Genomic DNA, 22,747 nt, shown 5'->3' with positions numbered 1-22,747 from the left:
CCTACTGGGTTTTTTCTTTTGTTACTGACACCTCTGAAAAAAAGAGGTGACAGAGGCAAGATGACAATACATACTGCACTAGGTGAAATCTCTGATTATTCTTTAACTAGGGATATATTAGGATAAAAGAGAAATTGTATGGAAAGCATGAAGAATAAATCAGAAGTATTCACATTTGGTAGCAGTTATGTGGAAGGCAGGCCATCCATCAGTAAATACCCGTTAGATGTTTATAAGTTTTAAGAATACCGTACACTAGATAATAAACCAGTGTACAGGTCCTCTCTGACAATGGGTAATATTCCTTAACAGAGAATTATTGTTTGATTTCTTATTTGGAGTCTGACTCCTCCTTAGATCTATCAAAACCTTCTCTTCCTTTTTGAATGCAAACACCAGCAGTATATCTTTTAGGGTTCGCATGCTCTATTAAGAAAAATGCTAGTCTAATGTTCCTTTTTGATCTATGTTCTTATGAAAACAACATAATTGGCAATTCTCAAAGTTCATGGTATTTTCAAAGGGAACAAAAATATGAGAACTGTATTTTAAATGTTGAAAGTGACAACTTTAATTATAAAGTTATTTGTTTCTTATTTTACCACCTTTCCCCCCCCTCCAAAATATACTAGATTTACACCAGCAGTGTATTAATAGCTTTGGTAAATACAAACAGTATAGTCAGCTTTAACATAGAATCAGCAGTAAGCTTTGAATGCTTTATGTTCTCTATTTACGTCATAGTAATGCTACAACTCAAATAGACCTTAATACAACATATCAGATACTTCCTTTTGTACATACAGAAAATTTAAAACAACAGAAAAATGGCGTGAAGGCACGAGGTTATGCTGAAAGATGAGCCCTTGTTTCTTTTTGACATGGGTAGGAATATAATTTTTTTTTCCAGAAAGGATAAATACAGTCAGTGAAACACTTGTCCCACTGAATTCAGTGGGATTTTACAATAGAATAAGGATTCCTTATTTCCAGTCACTGACAATACTACCTTCTTGAACTAGAGGACATCTATTGTTACGAATGTGTCATTTCTTTGTAATATGGTTCAAATTTTTACTCACCACGTATGTTTTCCTTTGATATTATTAGCTTCCTTTGTTAACTACCTGAATTTCCAGACATCAGATCTGTGTTCATCAGGGGTTCTTTAGTTTTCTGTCTCACACGAACTGCTTCTGTGAAGCTTCTACATTTTCTAAACACACAAAGCTTTCTTATGTGAAGAACTGAGAGATTTTAGAAAATGCAATAAGCAGCTCTTAATAAATTTAATGTTGGTACTCTTTCAGTGTGTGTTTACCAGCATTTTTGATTGGACTGGCACATGCTAAGAATTCAAACATCTCGTATATTTCAAAGCAATTCATTGTCAGCAGTTACTTTCAGCAAATACACTTTGATAGATATTTGGCAATATGATATCTATTTTGTTTGATGAAAAACTGCTCTCTATCTCTATTGGTATCTAATTACCTTCTCCCCCTCTGTATCTTTTCAGTGATTTACATCTTGCCTCAGCATTTCCGGTATTCTGTGAGGAATTCTTGCAGGCTGTAGCTAGTGGTGCCATCCTACTTATTCTGCAGCTATAAATGTTTCAACACATTGCCTGCATTCCTTGCTGAAAGGGAACAGTCTTTTTTATTTTAATGTCCTTGTGTTCCCCCGATGATCTCTAGATTTGGTTTAAGATGAAAATAGATGTAGATGTTCTGGGGGATCCTATGGTACTATTTTCAATAGATACCCAAAGTGATTTGGTCCTGTTGCTCTAAAAAGGAAAAAAAAAACCCAAGCAACTTGACTAGTGGCTGATTAAATACTCTTTGGGACTGCAGTAATGTACAATGGCACATTGGACCTCAGGAAAACCTGGAATGATAGAGGCCAAGCCCCAGAAAAAAATGTGTACCACGTCCAGCAATGGATGGCCAGCTACACATTTGGGACCGACTGCTTTTGGACAGAATTACTCTGCTGAGCTGTAATGCTGCTGCAGGGGCTGACACTGGCAAGTCGTCTTTTTTGTGCAGGGGAGGACTGTACAGTTATACTCCAAAAATTAGAAGAAATAGAGTTCCAGTTGTTGAGGCCGAGTGGTAGAATATTGAACCTGTGAAGCCTCTTTTCAAAGCTTGACAGGAAGAGACTGTTTAAAAGGAAATTTGTTTCCTTTTGCAAATTGTTTTTTTCAGTAAGAGAATTTGAAAGCTCCATGGATGCACTCTCAAAGATCACCAATGTAATTAGAAATACTATGTTTAACTCTTGTCATTTGCATATAACCTCAAAAAATATCTGGTGTTCCTACAACATCATATTTATCTCTTCCAACTCCAGCAAATATTGGCATCATTCCGCTCCCTTGCTTGGTGAGCACTAGAGACCTATAGCACTAAGTTTAACTAGGTAACTTACAATACTATCTTTAGCCTTGTTTTCTCTGAAAATGTTGCATATTTGATCACTCTGTAAATCAGTCTCAGGTCAGGCTTGATCAAATTTGACATAGGATTCAAAGTCCAAAACTAAAACCTTTGTGAAATTCAGTTCTTGGCTGGCAGAGAGAGATGGAGTATCTTCACAACAGATATATAAATACATAAGTAAATGGCCAATCCTTTGCCACAGGGAAGACAGTAGGAATCCAGATGGGAGCTGTCTGCAAGCAGGAATGGCAATCACAGCTGGGGAGATGGGGCACCAAAGAGTTGCAGGACAACAGACCACAGCAGTGGGAAGACCTGGGATTACAGTATGTGTGGGAAAAAGAACCGTTTTCCTTAATTCTCCTATTCAGGAAGCAAGTTGTAAAAATCATTTAATCACCAGTGATGAAAAGCTATGGCTGCCAACCGAGATGTCTCAGTGTTGTACCTAAAGTTTGTTTTAGCACAGCATGTTGCTTGCAGAAGGATGTTTGGCTAATTAGTCCTGAAAGGTATAGGAAGTTTGTAATGCACTCTTTACAACTCAGTTGAATGGCTCAAAACAGTAGAGTCATTGTATGAGTAAAAAATAGCAGGATCAAGCCTTTAGATTCTGGCATTCATTAGATATCATGAACTTTCTTCATTACAAAGCAAAACTTGCCTTGAGAAAGACAAATAAACAGAAAATCTCTACAAACCATCTCTTCTGCCTGTTCAGCATGCTTGTGTTAGTCTGAAATACACAAACCCCTGGAACCCAAAAGGACATTGTAAAAAAATAAACTAACTGAAACCTTAGCTCTTGCCTGAGTCGCTGCTCTGCAGCTATTCAAAGTAGCTCATTACTGATAGGGAAGCTGTTGCTGTATGCTTTGACTGTCAGCCTAGATGAATAGGGAAAATGGGATAAAGAGATTTAATGAAGCTACCAAGAAGGGATGTGGTCAAAGACCAGTAGTTGCATTCAGTTCAGATTTAGGGGAAGCAATGACACAAAGTCTGGTGCTGACTGAACCGGTAAGAATTAGTTGAACTCTACTGAAGTCGTGTTGTACCACCAGAAAATCTGACCTTTATATTTCCAATGGGGACAGTTAGTCCGTCTCAGTCCACCTCCTGCACACCCAGAAGAGTCACTAATTCAGGTTCTCCTGGGTATAGGGTATGACACAGTTGTCTAATTACAATCGGCAGGCTCAAGGTGGAAAAAACAGAATTTCATGACTGGGGAGGGAGGCAGGAATTTATTCCCCATGTCCCTCACAGCTTCCCCTAAAGTAAATCTGCTTTAAGAGTCAAACTTACATTACATGGTTCAGAGTCCTTTAAATCTAGAGTCCTTTATAGGTCCTGCTAGCACTGGAGGAAAGTTTTTGGTGTTCCCATGCCTTGCAGAGGAGCTCAAGTCATCCCATTTACCTCAGATGAAATGCTTACATTTCTATTTAACTGGAGGGTCAGGGGTCCTAAGTTTTACAAACTCATTATTCCAGCTAAAATTAGTGAATTTCTCCAACACTTGGCCTAGAAAAATAAAAACAAAGGTAGTAAAAAGATTAAAATAGTAATATATGTTTCTTAGAAGGAAAGGTAGGTGCATAATATCAAAATATTTGATCTCTGCCAGTGCTAAGTTTTGTCCATTTTGTACTGCACTAGTCACACAATACAATGTGGTAGGGCAACAGCACATTACAAAAAAAAATCTTAAGCATTTAGTAAGTTTGGCACAATTTTTATATTCTTTGGTTAAAATGAAAACGTGGGGATTTAAGATTCAAAATCAAGGCTATCAGCATTCTAAGAATAATTCAAAGTCCTCTCCTTCATGTACTGAGAAAAGACTGAGATTTTGATTAAAGACAGAAATATCCCGTTTATTCGCTTGGGTCCTTGGTCTTTTCTTGTTCAGATTTGTCTTCTCTTACAGCATTTGTTGTGGCCAATGCCAATAATGAATAACAGAGTCCAGGAGCTTTCCAAGATTTGATGCCAAGAAGCGAGCACAACTCATCAGCAATAGTGTTTTGAAAGCATAGTTGTAGATGACTTTATGTGTATATATACATATATATATATGTGCACACACACTCACATAGATCAAAACACGGGAAAAACATATCAAGTGAGCAGAGCTCATCAGTGTCTTATTTGTTATCATGTTTTTCTCCTTCAGTATTTTCAGTAGTCCAGGGCACCATCACAGCTGGGAATGAGCAGGTGCAGAGAACAATTATCCTATTTCCAGAGTTAACTGTGGGCTTCAATTAGGAAGTCAACTTACTGAAGTTAAGAAATTTGTCACCATTGATTCTTAGGCGAAGGAATAAGATCTTTTCATGTGACCCATAACGACTAAACTATTTATTTATTTATAATAAAGCATTGGTGGTTGGTGTAATTCTCTTATCTAGCACAGTGCAAAGGATATACAGAGGCCATACAGAGGGAGGCATCAATACAAGTCAGTGGGATGCAGATGAACAAGCTTCTTTATAGTGGCAGCCTTATGGCTGCATTTGTAAAAGATTTATCAGTATCTGCACCAGAACTGAATTCCTCTCCCTGCAAAAATCAAAAATCCCACTGGTGGGTGTTCAAGAGAATTTTCTAATGCAAAATAAATAAATAAATACTCAGGCAAATACTCATTTCTTCCATGAAAAAAAATCTAGCTGACCTCCACTGTTTCAAAAGGCCTGCTCAAACCAAGATGCTTTACCTTTTAATATCTATCTATTTACGCATGCATGCAGGGAACCTACCAACTAATTGGAATCATATCTGTAAGTCGACTATTATACACTACATTGTAAATTCCAACGTTTTGCAGATCTCAAGCTGCCATGCAGAGCAAGGTAGAAATAAATCCTTCATTCTTACATTTTCCATATTTTCCAGCAGTTTTCTTTCTTTGAAGTGTCTTTGACTTTATATATATAAAACTCAGAGAATAATAGTAAAAAAAATCCCAATCTAAATCCCCAAACAAAACAAACTCCCTTGTGCCAGAAAAATTGCACATTTAGAGGGAGGGTGGAGATATCTGGGCTGCAAAGCTGTTGTTTTTTTTTTCCAGCTACATCAGTTTTATTTGCTTTAATGTTTATTCTGTGACCATTTCAAATTCAGTTTCAGGTAGTTCTGTATAATATCAGCATAGGATGCATCATTAACTCTAAGAGGATGCTTTCCATTGGCATCTGCTATTTTCACCAAATGTCAAGGCTTGACATTTGCTATCTTTATCTGGTTTTGGTGTATCACTCACACTGAGATTTTGTTTCTTCTTGTCTGATATTGATTTCAACTGTGACCAGCTGTGTTGCTAATAAAATCAACAGGCAAGTATCTGGCATTTAGTTATTTACCAGTAGAGGAAAACAAACAACCCAGTGACAAAAAAGTAAAGAGATACTTTTCAATTAGGATGCTTGCCTGTATCCTCACATTATCCATCTCTTAGCACTTCTGTTGATGTAGCATTTCCAATCAATTCCCTTGAGGAAGTCTCCATGGAAATCCTTGCCTCTCAGATGAAATATTCCTTCTTGCTCTCATCCACTGCTTCCTGGAGAGCAGGGTCATTTTTCAAAGCAGCATCAGCACTTTCAGCAAACTCAGTTCCTTTGGCCTCATTGGTGTGGTAGGTGCCCTTATGTCTGTACATGTACCGGACCATCACCACCAGAAGGCAAATGAGGACAAATACCACTGCAGCAATGACACCTAGAGGAAAGAGGCCAGTTAAATGCATTGTCAATAACAAAATACAAGCAGTATCTCACAGCCAGGCATCATAACTTGAATTACTTTATAGGGAAAACCCAAGAATCTTAAGATGCTTGCACGTTGCAGTGGCCGATCTCAGAACAGTCTGACAATGCAAAAGACCAAGATGGGATATAGACACTGCAGGAATGCAGGTCAAAGTCTCACAGCATTCTTTTAAAGCAATGGCTTGATTTGGCTGAATTCATTAGACCGAAAAGTTCATTACAAAATGAAAAGAAATAAGAAAATCTAAAGGAAAATCAACAGGTTTCTTTCATCCTTCTTGTAACATATATCCAGCAGAGTCTACAGACCACCCAAACCCACATCCCTCAGGACACATAATTTCAGGAGTACAGGGCACCAAATATTTCTTAGGAGACATTCAACAAATAGCAGGAGCCATGTGTCTGCAGTACTTCTCTGTCTTTGCAAGCCACCATTTCGTGCTGTGCTCTAATTAAGAAAGCCTGATTGTAATGAACAGGCAAGTGGTACCTGGGAGGAGGAAGGAATCATGGGTAAATCCTTCCTGTCTTCCCTACTAAGGCTAATTTACTAGCAAAGTGTTGACAGCAAAAATTTTTAAAGGTAACCATAATGTTTGTAGTACTAAGTGGTGAATGGGAGTACTCCTAGAGAAGGAAGATAAATTCAAGTTCTGGGATTGGTTGCGTGGAAAAAACTGTTCTTGCTTCCCAGGCTCCTTTAGTTTTTTTCCTTTTATGTGGTGAAAGGTAGAAGCCCATGATAGAAAGGCACACTGGCAAGTCCATTGTTAAAAATTATATTTCCTTCTCAACAGATTAAATTGTTCGTATAAGAATCTTGAAAATAGTATTTGGAATTTATTCAGCTTGTGTGAGTTTTACTTTGGTAACACTTTTTAGATACAGCTGTGATGTGCTTGTAAACTCTTTACCTGTGATTCTGCACAAGTGTGTGATACTGAGCTGATTCTGTGTTCACAGGGCCCCAGGAGAAAACCAATCATTAAAGAAACGCACAACAAAAAAGCACCAGAACAAGGCATTCTTAGGTAAATCCTGTATGTGGAGTATGGAGCTGCTGTGAGGATCCAATGGGTAGTAATTAATCTGAGTTATTGTAGGCATCTACAGTTCAGGAGGTTTCATCCAAGTTATATCACTTGGACTTCCTCTACTCTTGGTGGATGGGCGTGTGTGTGTGATTGCCCTTCTAGAAACTGAATTCCTATTTTTGTTCAGATGTATCACTCCCTGGAATTGCCTACTATTCTGCAGGGACAGTGAGAAGTACATAGACAGTATCTCTCTTCTGTCCCCTGAGTTGAAGATATGTAGCAGGAATAGGTATCTCCAAAGCTATAATTTTATCAGCATTATTAAACTGAGTGGGGATATCTTGTTGGCATGAAAATGGGAATGGACAGAACATTAGCAGGATGAATAAAAATTATAACTATGTCTTAAAAAATATGCCTGCAGTGTTATCCTACAGATTTTATGGTGTCTGATTCTGGAAAGTAAAAGTACTGCTAGCAGAAATGAAACTGCTTGTACAAAGAACTTTTAGGTTTACAATAATATCATAGTTGCAGTGGGGGCTTCATCAATTTTTAAGACCTCACTGGTATCCCTTGACACAAGAGGCTTTAATAGGCTTTGGATGTAGCACAATATTAATAAGCCTAAGGGACTAAGTACAAATCAATTTAGCCGCTACTTGTTCATAGAAAGCTGAAATTAAAGTTACGGGAGATGGGACCTGAGGGAAATATAGCAGAACCTCACCAATTTGCACTAATGATTAGTATACCCCCTAGTGAATGACTGAAATTAGTGCGTTAGCATGGAAATGAACAAACACAATAAAAATAAAAAGACAGGTTCTCTCTGTGAACATAGCTCTGCTCATTTATTCTGACAACTGTATTTAGTTTAAATGCATGAGAGAGCTTTAATGGAACACCAGGAAAAGCAACGTGGTGTCTTCTGTAAAAATAAGGGGTCAGCTGGTGTGAGCTAGCATGGCTCAAATCAGAAGTGCTGCACCAGTTTTGTATTGAATCACAACACTGGCCCAGTGAATAACGAAGAGTATCAGAGGCTGACTGTTGCTGGACTCTTAGGTATTATGTCCTAAAATAAGGAATGGATGGTGGTGGTACTGCTCACTATGGTTTATACTCATTATCTCATCTCGTTATCTTGCCAATAGCCCCTCTGGGAGCAGATTTCCCACTGGACTAATTAACTCTAATTGTGCTGCTCCTGTTGTCTTGTCAGGAAAGTAGGGGAGACACAAAATGCGAGAAATCAACCAACCCGCTGTTTTAATTCTAATGGTGCAGCTTAGTGCAGTCTGCCACTTACCTCCAATAACAGCCACATCTGCTCCAGCTGTGGGGCTCTCAATGTCTCCATCTATAAATAGATTAGAACATACAAAAGTTAATTAAAAAAAAAAAGAATTGATTCACGTGTAACAGCAGTGACTTCGCTGGCAGTGGTGTATTTTTTAATCTCTGAAACTCAGAACTTAAACAAGATCTCTTCTTAGCAAAAGACATTAATGACATTAGAATTAGCTGTACTGTTACAGTTTTCTGTCACCACAATACTGGAAAATAAATAGCTAGCACATTATGCAAACTATTCTGGCCCTCAGGGAAACACCTATTGTTTGTTATGAGCACTTACCTGTAACATCCTCCAGTGAATGATTAAATTAAGAGCATTCAGGTACTGTGATTACTCTCAGAAAGGCAGTTTTGGGTAAAAGATATTGGTGCCTATTTATTTTCCCACTTATGGCTCTTCAGACTAAGGTCTGGATCTTCATTTCATGCAAATTAATCTGGCTCTATTGATTTCAATTAGTATTTATTTATCTGCAATATCCTGTTTTTCATCTTAACATTTATTTTCTTTCAAATCTACATTTGGAAACAAAGCAAGCCTGTTATGTGTGTGGTATACAACACAGTCCATGCTTAGAGTAAGTCTGAATTTGGTGTTGATAAATCAAGTAATATTATTTAGTGGATTATAATAAATGGATATAATAAACCAAAAAGTGTAACTTTGCAGTTTAAATGCAAAAGGGAAGTACCTGACTACGTCCTTTTAAGAAGTAAGAAACTGGTCTGAAAAATTGTAAGCCACTGAAGGATGAGTTAGAATTTTAATTACATTTTGATCTTAATTACAGAACTTACAAAAAATATTCAAGCCAACTAATGAATAGACAAAACTGTCTAAAACAGAGAAGAAAAAAATCCTCTCATTGCCTGACACGGGCCATAAGTGAAAGCAAATTCATATGGACAAGCATTTCTTCACTAGCTTCTGTGTAGATCATCAGGGTATGATTCTGATCTTCTGCTCCTTATTTCATATCATTGGTATCAACTCAGTCCTAAATTATGTGATGTCTGAGAAGGTGATGAACTCCTGGAGTTTTTCCATGCTAGGTTTATGACAGGACACTCCTTTCTTGGTTTATTGTTGCATTATTTATTGGTTTCTGAGTAAGGCAAATAGCTTTATGTGAGGTCTTTTTAAATTTCCATTTGGTAAACACAGAAAATAGAAAAGTTCTCTGGAAAAGTTAAAAATGTTACTCATACATCCTTCTTCAAATTCATCAGTGATGCTATGGCTGATATTTGACTCTCCTTTTGCTAAATCTGTGATAGATGATGCAAGAATAAGAATCTATCAGCAATATTCTCCTTACTCATATCTGGTCATATCAAATTGCAATAAACTGAGGACAGCTACGATTCAAAGGATCCCCCTCTCCTGAAACATGGGAGATGCTTTTTCTCGAAAGTAGGAGTACTTTTCTCTCCCCCAGAGATCTTTTCCACTTTTTCTTCCAGCTATACACTGATGGAAAGATTGAGCATGCCTCGTGTAATTTAAAAACTCTAATTATGTCTATGTCCATTCAAAACCCGTGTGCCTCAGAAGAGATTAATTGCTTCAAGGTCAAACTGTTCTGTATTTCTTATACGCCAAGGATATACTGCATGCCAGAAAAGCAAGCTCCTCTGCAGCAATCAAATACTTGAAGGTGTGAATTCTAAAGTGCTTCCCTAGCCACACAGCCTACTTCCAAACATTAATTCCAGATCAAATCATTATCCCTTTAATTATAAGAAGGTATGCAGGTAACACTCTGCTCTTTTCTGCTGTTCCCAGGTGCCTCTCAGATTCAGATAACAACCAGGTGCCTTATCTCTAGTACTACTTGCCACCAAAGTGCTTTTTGATAATGGATTACAGTATCATCACTTTGCAAAAAAGTTTTCATCTCTGTACTGTACTTTCTAAGTTTTCAGAAGAATGCTGGACCCATCTTGATCAGTGTAGTCAGCACTGATGTGTTAAGCTGATGATGCTGTGCCATTCAGTAGCCAGTTAAGACTTTGATGTGGCTTCACTTACTATGTTACTCATTTTACTGCATGTGTGAGAGTCTGACTTCTTTCTGTGTCAACCTTTGACATACAGAAAGTATACTGCCCTCTCAGATGGCACTTGTTGGCTTTAGCTGCATCATCTGGAATGCCAGGACACTGCAGCTGCCACCAATAGCCAGAGACTTCCGGGATCTGCTCCCTAGATTATTTGTGGAGCAAGGATGATGAAGGAGAGAGAGTGACTCTCAATGCCTGTCTCACAGTCCCTGAAATTTCACTTTGCCTAAAAAAAGCTATGTGATTCATGGAAATATCACAATATTGCTAGGCAGAGGGAAAGGTATCTGTATCAATCAAGATTCAAGTAGTATCACCCTTCACAAAACATGACTGAGGAAAACACGAGGCATGTGCACGTGAAATGAGGCCATCTTCCCAGAGGAGGGGTGAGACGACAGCCACTCTCCAGGTGGGAATCCATGCTAGGCCAGAACCCTCACCACATTCTCTTTAACTTCAGCTCAGTCTATGTGAGAAATGCATTGCATTACTGTAGGCCTGAATCTTAACTTTCTGAGGCAGAAAAGATATTAAATGTACTGCAGGAATTTTTAGCTGAGCAATGCCTGTAGGCTTGGGCCTTCTTGTGCCTTCCTCTTCTTTGCATGCAGAGCACTTAGAGGTTTGCGTTTCAGTAACTGCTGTTGCACCTGTTTGGGTTATTTTCCTTTGTTTCAAGGACATCTTTTGTGTTATCTGCTGCTAAATTGTCCTTGCAAAACTTCCTCTCGCTGTTATGCTGGCCCTTGTCCATAGCTACAATCTGGTCCCGAAAGTGTTTAGACAGCGTTGTTATTTAGTGCCATTGGTTACCATGACACACAGAAATCAAAAGATTGCAGGAAAACTTGTTTTTCATAAAATCTCTGGCCATCACAATAAGTTGGCTAAGTCAAAAATAGAACATACAAATCAAATTGCCTGTTGTTGGAAAGTGTGTTTCTAAAAGCCAGAATGAAGGAAAAGAAATGCCTTTGTGCCATGACCTGAAATTCATCAAATTCCAGTTCTGCCCATAAACTTACAGATAAGGAATTTTGCAATAGAATGACAATTGCTACCTGTCTTGTTCTCATCAATCAAGTCATGCTGAGAAGGCAGGAGCTTCTGAAAGCCCCGAGAATATTCCTGACTTAAATAATGCAAGCAGATCTCTGGCTTTGTGCTTCAAAGGTGAAAAGCCAATACCACTAGCTTTTCTGTTTATGTAGCCAGTGATGAGTTTTTCCTGCTAAAATTGTTGGTACATTTGTTAAACCATCTCCTCCAGGTGCAATTTTCCATTAAAACTTGACTTATATAAATTTTGGTAGGTTTTTTTGCAGTTTAAACTGATCCCATTCCATTTTGGCAGAGGACCACTTGTTTGAAGGAGGCAGGTCTAGCAGGGAAAACGTTTGTTTGACGTTCAGCACTCTCCTTATTTTGCTATGCACCTCTCCTGGCAGTTGTAATGGTTTCTTTTGTTCCAAATCTGAACCACTAAAAGCCATAAGTCACCTCCCATTTAAAAATTCCTATTTAAAAATTAAAAATAAATTAAAACGTTTTTATTTGCCTTTTCACACACGAGCTTCATTCAAGTCTTACTTTCCAGCCTATTGTACTTTCCAGTTTATTGCACTTTGGTAGGATGCCAAAGACAAAATGTGTTTTGTAGATGAAAATTGAGGTTTTGGTATGATTTTGTGACACCAGGTAACAGAGCTTTAAGGAAGAGATAAAGTATTATAAGAATCCTGATAAAGATACAAGACTTATCAGTGAGCTACTTTAGAAGCATAAGCATGTTAAGACATCCAAACTGACACGCCATTCAACTCACACGATGATGGGAAGTGGCATATTCATTCCCAAAAATACTGTCTCCCATCCAGCCTAGAAAGCACAGGTTTTTGATGCTGCCACCTACAGAAAACAATACCTTAAAGTGTTCTGTGGCTACTGTCAGTTACACATGGGATAAACTCACAGAGAGGTTCAAGCTTTCTAACTTCAGGCATTGTTTTTACCCGTTAAAGGACTTTCTAGAAAAAAATATCTGGTATTTGCATCCTTAGTGGTTTTACAGTCAGCACTGTAATTATCAATGTAATTACCTACATGTTTGCTTGTTACAGATTTACACATGGAAAAGGCATGAAAGGAAAACTGTCCCTGCAGACATCCCCATTTTGCACACAATGCACGGGAACCACCCAAGAGGATAGACCTAATCTGCTGGTGTGAACTACCAAATCTCTGCTGTGTAATCCACAAGGGCAATTCGTTGCGATAACACAGACCTTACACCAAACTTCTCAGTTTCTCTCTCATTTTCTAAGATAAGGCTCCAAACTAAAGCTGGACAAGTGTTTACTGCTAAGTAGTGTTGAATATAGAAAGAAAACCCTCAGATTATAACTCACATTGTCACAATTTCCTTGCAGCTGTGGGTGATACTGTTGTTTTGGAGTGGGTGAGTCAAGATGAGTGAGTGTACAGATATCTCTGTGTGATAAGCAGCTTTTACAACAGTTTTCAAAACTACTCAACACCAGTCAGGCTGCACTGCTCCTGCACCTGCCTTTCAGTATTTTTCTACCCCCAAGCTCCTGCTTTTGATTTTTAGCAACCTAAGACATCTCTTATCATGATGCTCCATTGTTGCCTGCTTGTGGTTACAATCTCAGGTGAAGTCTTGGCTGCTAAATTATACTCAAGTAGGTCGCTGAGTGCTTTCTTGGGCAACACATTTTCTCTCCTCATGTGCCTGTTCATTGCATAAAAAGGGCTTGAAATTCATTCAATCCCTGTGAATGATGAGCTGAGTTCCTTAGGGCAGTCATTTCCTTCTTAGGGTTTTCCTAGGCATGCAGACTAGGAAATGCACAGTAAGACTTCATCTTTAATCAGCTCACTTAACTACCTTGTGAAAAACACTGCTGCCAGTAGTGTTTCCTGGTGAGGACCAACCTTGCTTTATCCAGGTATGTGGATGTGCCAACCACACCAAACACTGACTGCATTGCTGCAGGAAGGAGTGTGTAAGCAGTCTGTAGGCTGAAATGTGTCTTTAAAATTCAACTATTAACTGTTTAATGGTTTTGTTATAAATGTTAGTTCTAGTTACCTGTGTATTTCCAGTAAACAAAGGAGATGTTCAAACTGAATAACAGTTTACTACTGAGTAAACTGAGTTATACTGAGTCTAGTATTCTCTATTTTTTGTTATATCAATTGGCCTAAAACAAAATACCATACCAGTTTGTCTGGTAATTTAAATTAGTAAAAAGTTGTAATTTTAAAGGAAGACTGCCTTTTTATGTAAAGAATTTAGATGGAGATTCAAAAACACTGATCGCTTCCACTGAAGATGATAGTAAGGTATTTGATTGGGTTCAGTAAAACATTACAGACTCCTGAAAGTATTGAGGAATATACAGTCTATCAGGAAGCTTTCACAATTGTTAAAAACCTTTATTATAAGTTTTGCAGTTCTTCGCGTTTTAATATAATGTATATTAAAATGTATTTATTATAACTGTTCCTTTCCTAGGGGCTTTTTTTCCTCTTTGTATGCTCTTCTGCAGTCATCATTCCCCTGGACTGTAAAAGCAGGTCTTAATGTGTCCCTATTGTCATCACCCATGCAAGACTTTTCTTACCACACATTCAGTATGGAAGATCTAATGAAGTCTTAACATCTCCATTGTTTATGCAACTGTGGTATGTCCTCCTTGCCCTTTGGTTTATGTTTGTGCCTTGCCAACACATTGCATTCATGAGAAAATCATTAATCTATTAACCTTAGCACACCGATTTAATTTACAAGCTATAGTTAGAACTGGTTCACTGCAGCTGCATGTGTAAAAATGAGTTGAACCAACTTCTGAAAACTTCATGTTAGAAATATGTTAATTGCTCATGCTGCTCTCTGGCCTGTGTTACGATATCAGATGCATTGCACTGAGGCCTTTCTGAATTAAAAAAAAAAATAAATTCATTACCTATTTTAATATTTGCCAGTAAGTGTGCAGTGCCCTGCCAGAGCTGGCATCTCTTATCCTGAAGGGTCATCAGCCTGAACCCATCAATTTGACATATTCTGCTGAAAAAGCCATCACCATCTCCCATTAGATAATGAAACACATCAAGGCTGTTCTTTCAAAATTAAGGAACAGTTTCTCATCTGTCAATCTGGAAAAGAGACAGAATAATTTGGCTTCCATTTATATACTAAATTATTATAAGGACAATAATGGTGACATACAACAACAACGACATGATCTTTTGGGTAAGTTAATGGACTGTGCCCTAAATGTAAGGTAAATCATGCAAATTAAAAACATCTACAAAATTAAAATACACTGGGCCCAATCCTCTTGCCATCCTAGCTAGCAAGTACATTGTTACTAGTTCTGAGAAGAAAAAATGTTATTTCATTCAATTAAAATAAAGGTCTGTTCAAGACTTTTCACACTTTGTCATATAGTGAGGTTAAAAAGGCACTGTAAAATTAGTTTAATTAGATTAGAATTGCTACATAATTTTAGCAGTCTTAATTTGATTCTAGCAGACAGTGTCAGCAAAATATTTTTGTACCATTCTAGAATGTTATAAAATAAAGAGGGTAAGTTTTGCAATGTAATGGCTTCAGTCACACAGTTTCTCCTTCTTTTGTGAGGCTGAAATTCACTTGAGTCTTGTGGAAAATAAGAAATGGTAGTGATACTCTGAAAGTCAGCTTGTCAAAAATACAGTCATATGATATCTCATAATGATAAGAGGGACAAGGAGAAAATGTTCATGAAATTGTGGAAATTATTTTAGGTGAGAAATAATAGGGATCTTTTAAAACTGAACAGATACTCTATATTTTGAAATAACAAAGAAATAAGTTTTTAAAAAGAAGAAAAATATATTTAAAACTTTTTTAGTTCAATCAAACTTTTCTTTTTATCCCCCAAAAGAACCGACTCGCACCCCAATTTCCCTTTCAGTTTGAACCACATACTCTTTTGTTTATTTGAGCTTATAGAGACGTGCATTAAAGTACTTCAGCTCCTTAGTTCAGGGTAGCTGAATGCCAACCACCAATTCTGATCATAATTTTAAAAAGTACATCAAGTAAGACCATTAAATTGGCAATCTCCCCCTTAAAAGTACTGTAAATGTTGCAACCTTAAAACTCCTGCACAGCACAGTAATTGAGAGAGATCTTATTGTAGACCCATGTCCTTTCTGGTAACAGATATCTAATGTGTCCCATGTATTCACCCCTATATGTATGTGTGTGTGTATATATATATATGCATTCAGTAAAAATTTTGAGAGATAATTTCAAATGAATCTGTCTGCTGCTTATAGCATCAGGAATGATGAGAAGTTTTCAGGGTTGGCAGAAGAAATCCAGATCAGAGAAGTTAGAGAAAGGAGCTGCCTCCCTGGCACTGGAGTTCCTTAGCAAGTGAACACTGAAGCTCTGAAAGGGATACTGTAGATACTTTGTATTTAGTAATGGGATATGCCAATCCACCAAGGCCCACCCACTGGTGGTCTTGCTGTTTATGTACAGTGGCCATTTTTTGCTGTGGTCCTATGGGAAAGCTACTTGATGTCTGAAGAGCAAACGCTGTCTTTTTGTTATACAAAGGGTATATGAAATGTGTGGACCTGGAGGAAGGCCTAATCTTTTCCAAAAAATACTACATGTGGCAACTTGCAAGTTGTGCCATTTTGTCTGCCATATGTTTATAGTCTTATCGCTGCAAAAAGTTCCTTACTTTTCCATGGAAATACATTAAAGTAACCAGTCCATCATTTACACTTTTCCTCCACAACCATCAATATTGGCTCTTACTTCTAATATACGATGTCTTGCTGAAGTGTTGACCTGGTATCGCTTCATTAACAAAGGAGTTACACATGAGGTATGAATCAATCCATAAGGTACAATCCCTGATCAGGACAATTTCTTGCACACATATGTCCTCCTCCCACCTCACCCCTCTTCATCAGAACACAATTCTCCTTTTGAGGGCATTTTAATCAGAAAAGTTTTGAAAGAAGCACTGAACATACAGTGAATCTGCCAAATAATTTCTGCCTTTCCTCCAAAGTCGACAACTTCAAATTCTAGTGATTTTTTGCTGGAACAAAATGGGACCAAACTAGCCATTTGCCCATTCACTGAGATGAAAGCTGAATGGAAAGGTGTTGCTGGCTTAATTGATTAATCATTTGAAGTGTTGCAAATGATCATAGGTAGTCAAAGGAGCTGACTATGGACATAGTGAAAGCCCATCTAACAACCTGTAGCAGATACTTGTAATTCTTGAGAAACAGTGCGTGGAAGAAGCACACCTTGATGAGCTAAACTTCGCACGTCAGAAACATAAGCACAAAACTTTGAGCCAGAACCTATCTGTGGAAGGTCAGAGGCCAAGAGGTTTTGGAGGACATGATCTTTCCTTTCCTACCCCTTGTGTAAATGGTTATATGAAACAGGAAGACAATTCTGCTAAACTGCTTGTAATTATTTACGAAGACGTGCTTTTAATCTGTACCTAACAGGCCTACCAGCCCTGACTCTCAGGCCTTTAGACTTGTGTCATGAGAGGATAACGTGATTTCTGTGTTTCTTAATGTTGCTCTGTTTGATTTTATGACCTTAATAACTTCTTAAGATTCAGTTTTAGTTTGCATCTGAAATACAACCTTTCTATGGATGTAGCACTATTCACAACTAACATTAGTTCAAATTAGTCCCCTTAACTAAGACAGGCTAAACTGGTTTTCAGTATTTGAAAGATTTCCATTCAATACATTTGGCATTATTTTTGCACTGATTTTTTGCTGTTCTTGCTGTATGCCTGACTGTCCTTGTAACTTCTACTAGTTTTGAGTCCATTATACAACTCCAACAGCTTTTAAAGGAAGAGCAGGTAAAGATAAGCACTTTGCTTCGATTTTCACAAAAAATGTAGGCTGGAAAGAAAAGGGAGACTAGAGTAGCCCAGCAGCAAGGAAAGGCAGAGAGGACTCAGCAATTTTAAGCTCTTTTTAGCAGCAGCTGCTTCTCCCGTCACTACATGCTTTCCATTCACCATGCAGGCAGATCCAGAGGAGCTGAAGTGAGGTGCCTTCTTCACCCATGGAGAGCTGCTATAGGAGGGAGCCAGAGAAAGAATGTTTCACTGGTTTCTGGCAGAAAACTTCTTGTAATGAACACTGACATGCAAGGAAAGAAAGTTTACCATTATTCTATTAAGGATGATAAATGTCCATTTTTTCTTTTGAGATAAAAAAGCTTGACTTTATGTTTAAATTATAGGTGATATGATCAAATACAGGTGATGTCATCTAGAAATCATTTGGAACCTGGCAAAAGCCTGCAGTTATGCAAAAATATATTATTCTGGTAATTCAAAGAATGTAGTACAAGGCTTAGAAAAGTATAAACATTTTCCCAGCATGGGCAGAATTATTCACAGAATCACAGAATCATAAGGTTGGAAGAGACCTCTGAAGATCAAGTCCAACCATTCCCATCCTATGCTAAACCATATCCCTAAGTATCTTATCAACCCTTTTTTTGAACACATCCAGGGATGGTGACTCAACCACCTCCCTGGGCAGCCTGTTCCAGGCCCTGACAACTCTTTCAGTAAATATTTTTTTTCTAATATCCAATCTGCCCCTGCCCTGGCACAGCTTCATGCCATTTCCCCTTGTCCTATCTCCTGTCACCTGGCTGAAGAGACCATCGCCCACCTCTCTACAACCTCCCTTCAGGTAGTATTTCCTTTACCTTTCATTCCCACCATCAGTATTTTCAGGAAGATTGCAAGGGTGTCATGAGGTTATGCAGGGAGAAAATTAGAAGGGCCAAAGCCCAACTAGAACTTAGTCTGCCTACAGCAGTAAAAGGCAATTAAAATGTTTCCATAAACTTATTAGCAACAAAAGGAGGGCTAAGGAGAATCTCTTTAGTTGGATGTGGGGGGGAAGCAGTGACTAAGGATGAGGAAAAGGCTGATATACTTAATGCCTTCTTTGCCTCAGTCTTTGATAGTAAGACCAGTTGTTCTCAGGGTACCCACTTCCCTAAGCTGGTGGAAGGTCTAGAGCACAAGTCTGATGAGGAGTGGCTGAGGGAACTGGGGTTTTTTAGCCAGCAAAAAAGGAGACTGAGGGGAGACCTTATTGCCCTCTACAACTGACTGAAAAGAAGCTGTAGAGAGGAAGGGTCTGGTCTCATCTCCAAATTAACAAGCGATAGGACAGGAGGAAATGGCCTCAAGTTTCACCAGGGGAGGTTTAGATTGGATCTCAGGAAACATTTATTCACCAAAAGGGTTATACATGATTGGAACATGCTGCCCAGGGAAGTGGTTGAGTTACCATTCCTGGAAGTATTAAAAGACATGTAGATGTGGTGCTTAGGGACATGGTTCAGTGGTGGACTTGGCAGTGCTAGGTTAGTGGTTGGACTGGATAATCTTAAAGGTCTTTTCCAAACCTAAATGTTTTTATGATACTATGATTCTAATATTTTGTAGCAAAGCCATCCAACAGGTGACAATTTTTGGAAACAGGAGCTCTCTGTGCTCTGTCCCCTAGCTTATTCGATATGAATTGTATTCAGCTACATCCAGCTCACACACCAGTGCTTGCCTAAGGCACAGTCTACTAAGCATCGCAGGTGGAAATGTCAGAATGTTTAGCATATGCTCTTCAGGGACACAGAGATCTTTTCTGGAACACTGATGAGGTTAATAGTATTATTGGACATATCTGTAGTGGAAACAATCTTTCAAATGCTTTAAATATTGAGCATATTAAACAAAGGAAATAAAACATATTGAAACACCTTAGAAACTTGCAAGGCAAATAATAGCTCATTTTCCAAAGATTCTGCAATGTGTATGCAGATTTCTTTTGCATATCTGCTCCATTTAAAAAGACAAAGCATGTTTTATTATATGAAAGGTGTTTTTGTATCAGTGCAAGCTGTCCAAATCGAGTTGAGCAAATTTAGTACAACTTTACCATCCATCATTCATCTGAACAACTCTAGACAGATTGTGCAATAATTTTTAAGAGGAAAAAAAATAAATGAATGACTTGTCTATTACTTTTGGGCAGTTGTCTGGCATTATTTGACAAATAGCACGTTGAACACACTAACTGAACTGAGCATGAAAAAGCTTTTCAGCATGGGACTTATATTATTGTGAGATTCATTAACAACTCATTACTAATGTTTCTCTCTCCTAGTAAAACATGAACACTAAGTACTGTGTACATGGAAAGCTAATAACCAGTCTGGTGAGATGTTTGGCTACTGGAAAGGAGTCTATCTGATCTAAACTGTCTCCACAGGTGCTGCAGAGAGGCTTCTAGTTGGCAATTGGCATAGATGATTGTTTCATGCCCCTTCCAGCTGGATCTATTCTTTTCTGTTCTGCTCTGTTCTGGCATGCCTTCTTGCAAGGAGATCCATTCTGCTCCAACAGATGTGTGACGAATCCTGGGGGATGGGCTAGGAATTTCTTTTCCCATCAACCAAGCAACAAACCTAGAAGGCTAGCTTAGATTAGAAGCCTAGCTTTCTGGCGTCTATAATTAGTGAAAATAAATCCCAACCATTACTGTTAGCATTGCTAACCATACCTTTCCAAAGCCTGGGCTGAGGGAGAGCATAGTCAGAACCTTCATGGCAGAACCTTCAATATAGACTGGTCAGAAGGGCTAGATGTCTTCTACAGCTGCTTAAATAGTGTCTTACATTCTGCTTTTGCCTGTTCATTTTCAGTTCTGTTTATGGAGACAATCTTATTGTGCCAAAATTTGATGCTACTATGTTCCTAACTAGAAAGAAACTCCATTTAGTTAGGTCTCCTAATAAGGCATTCCTTTTTCTATTACTGCACATTTGAATGGATCTACATACAACTTGGAGAATAATAATTTCTGAGGCTTCTGCTTCTCTGTCAAATCTGGTTGAAACTGGTCAGTGGATCCAAAAAGTTCTTGATGGGTAGTGACAGATGGATTAACAGATGATTAAGCAGACAGATAGACAGCAGGAACACATAAGACTCATTTCATTAGGAAACTGAACTGAAAACAGAAGTACCAATGGGTACTTGGATAATATTCATATTTTGGTCACAATTTAAAAGATGCCATGTTTTTGTGATCGTTTCGAAGCTTGTAGATGATGTCCTTAGTGGTTTTAACAGCAAAGGAAAATCAATGGGACATTGCTTACATTGTTTTTCAGCTCCTGTTTTGGTCAGAATGCTACTTTTTTATGGTTTGGACTATATTTTAAACTTTTAAAGCCAGATTTGTCTTGGACAGCCTTGACAATTTCAATGGGGGATTAATGCATGTCATTAAGCAAAGAAATATGGTCTGGTACTTTTATACAGCAACAAATGCTTGCTATGGCACTTCTCTGATCAACATATTTTTGACTTAGTGTAAAGCCTTTGGGCTGCTCTTTTCCTAGATGTATGAAACATAAATGCAGGAAGGCTGTGACAGAATTGCTGTGATTTGAGCTGGCTGCTTCATTCCAGCAGAAAAGGGCATTCTTGTTCCTAACCCTTATTGTTTCAAACTGATCCAGGAAAAAAACAGCCCATCACGAGGTGGGGAGTATTTACTTGTGGGCAAACTGATTCAAGTCACCATGTAGCCTGACTGCCTGTCAATCTCTTAACAGGGAAGGATTTGCTAGGTGTAGATAAAGAAGGCAAAAAGCAGGAATGCTTTTTTTGTGCAGGTGAATCTGCACTCAGAAAAAAAAAAAAAATCCCAAAAGAGAAGCATAAGGAGAAAACCAGCTGGATAAAGCTGGAAATTTCCTTGCTAGATTGCTTTGACCAGAATAGAAAACTCCAGATTTTCACAAAGTGACTTTTTTGAAATTCAGTAGCTCTTAAAAGGCCATGGAAAAAGTCTGACTTGGTATTCCCTGTGTAAGAATATATTGGAATGCACTAGGAAGTAAGACCACTCTCAGCTGTCAAAATAGGGACCCTAGGGCAAAGCTTGATATCTCCCTCCCTGTCTGGAGGGAGGGATGCTGCTCTTCCACAGCCGAACCAGCAGCAGTCATGCTTTGCAGCCCAGCAGTAGCAGTCACTGCTGTCCCATTTACACTTGTAGTCGTGCACTGTTCCAACACACAAAGTGAAATAGCAAGTGGTATACATACAAGGTGGGTTTGCAAAAGCTCTCTGTTAAATGGCTTCTGTTCCCTTTGAAGTTGGTGGCAGATCTCCCATGCATTCTAACTGCTCAGCTGGGCCAATGGGAAAAGCTTTTAAAAACTCTATTTTCTGAATATTAGAAACATAATAGAACCAAGGACTCATTGTCAATATCATTAGATAAAACCTCTGTCCATCCTCTCTGTTTTCCAACTTCCCAGTTTAATTCACCAGTTGATGCTGCAAAAATCTGCCTTCTGAAGCAGTCATGTGAGAGTCTGCAAATTTCTCAAAGCCCTTTCATAACATATCCAAACTATTTACCATTGCCTCCAGAGAAGTCTGCTTTGGAACAGTATCATAAGGTCAAGTTATCCCACTGAAACACCTATTAGTATAAAGAGAATGAAAAAAAAAAAAAAAAAGAAAAAAGAACAAACCAACAGCACTAGCACAGCCCTGGAAAATATGAAGTCATAAGTAGAGTTCAGCCAGAGCAGACTCCCATTAAACTTTGTCTAAGAGCCAAGTTCCACCCTGAGATATGTGTGAGCTGCAGTTTATTTCAGGGGGAACTGTGCTGTACTTCATGTCAGGGCAAGGCTTGGACACAAGTATGTATCTGTTACAAGTCAGAGAGGAGCAAAGCCCACATCCCTTTTGCATTTTTTGTTCCGTTTGCAGAGACGGAATAGAAAACCAAAAGAAGTGGATTACATACTCCAAGCTTTTATAGGGCATGTCAGCCAAATTTAATTCCTTCTTCTGTAAGACCTGAATGCCTAATGCCCGTGTTTCTAAAATCACTAAGCAACTTTCATGAGATGTGATAGCCTTTCCCC

The 22,747-nt window shown here is 38.4% G+C and overlaps 1 protein-coding gene across 1 annotated transcript in view; it reads right to left on the bottom strand.

Moving 5' to 3' along the window:
- Positions 1–5,985: 5,985 nt before the first annotated feature.
- Positions 5,986–22,747, bottom strand: part of GYPC (glycophorin C (Gerbich blood group)) — a gene marked incomplete at both ends in the record, with an annotated part of 30,532 nt that continues 13,770 nt past the window's right edge. The window contains 2 exons of the mRNA XM_084265548.1: positions 5,986–6,182; positions 8,585–8,635. Of these exons, the coding sequence (XP_084121674.1) occupies positions 5,986–6,182; positions 8,585–8,635 (248 nt within the window). The remainder of the gene's footprint in view (positions 6,183–8,584; positions 8,636–22,747) is intronic.

Source organism: Gallinula chloropus, assembly GCF_964237585.1.
Source record: "Gallinula chloropus genome assembly, chromosome: 5".
In the NCBI taxonomy this organism is placed as follows: Eukaryota; Metazoa; Chordata; class Aves; order Gruiformes; family Rallidae; genus Gallinula; species Gallinula chloropus.
Note: the sequence above shows the minus strand (reverse complement) of the source record. Positions and strands in the feature narration are given on the sequence as shown.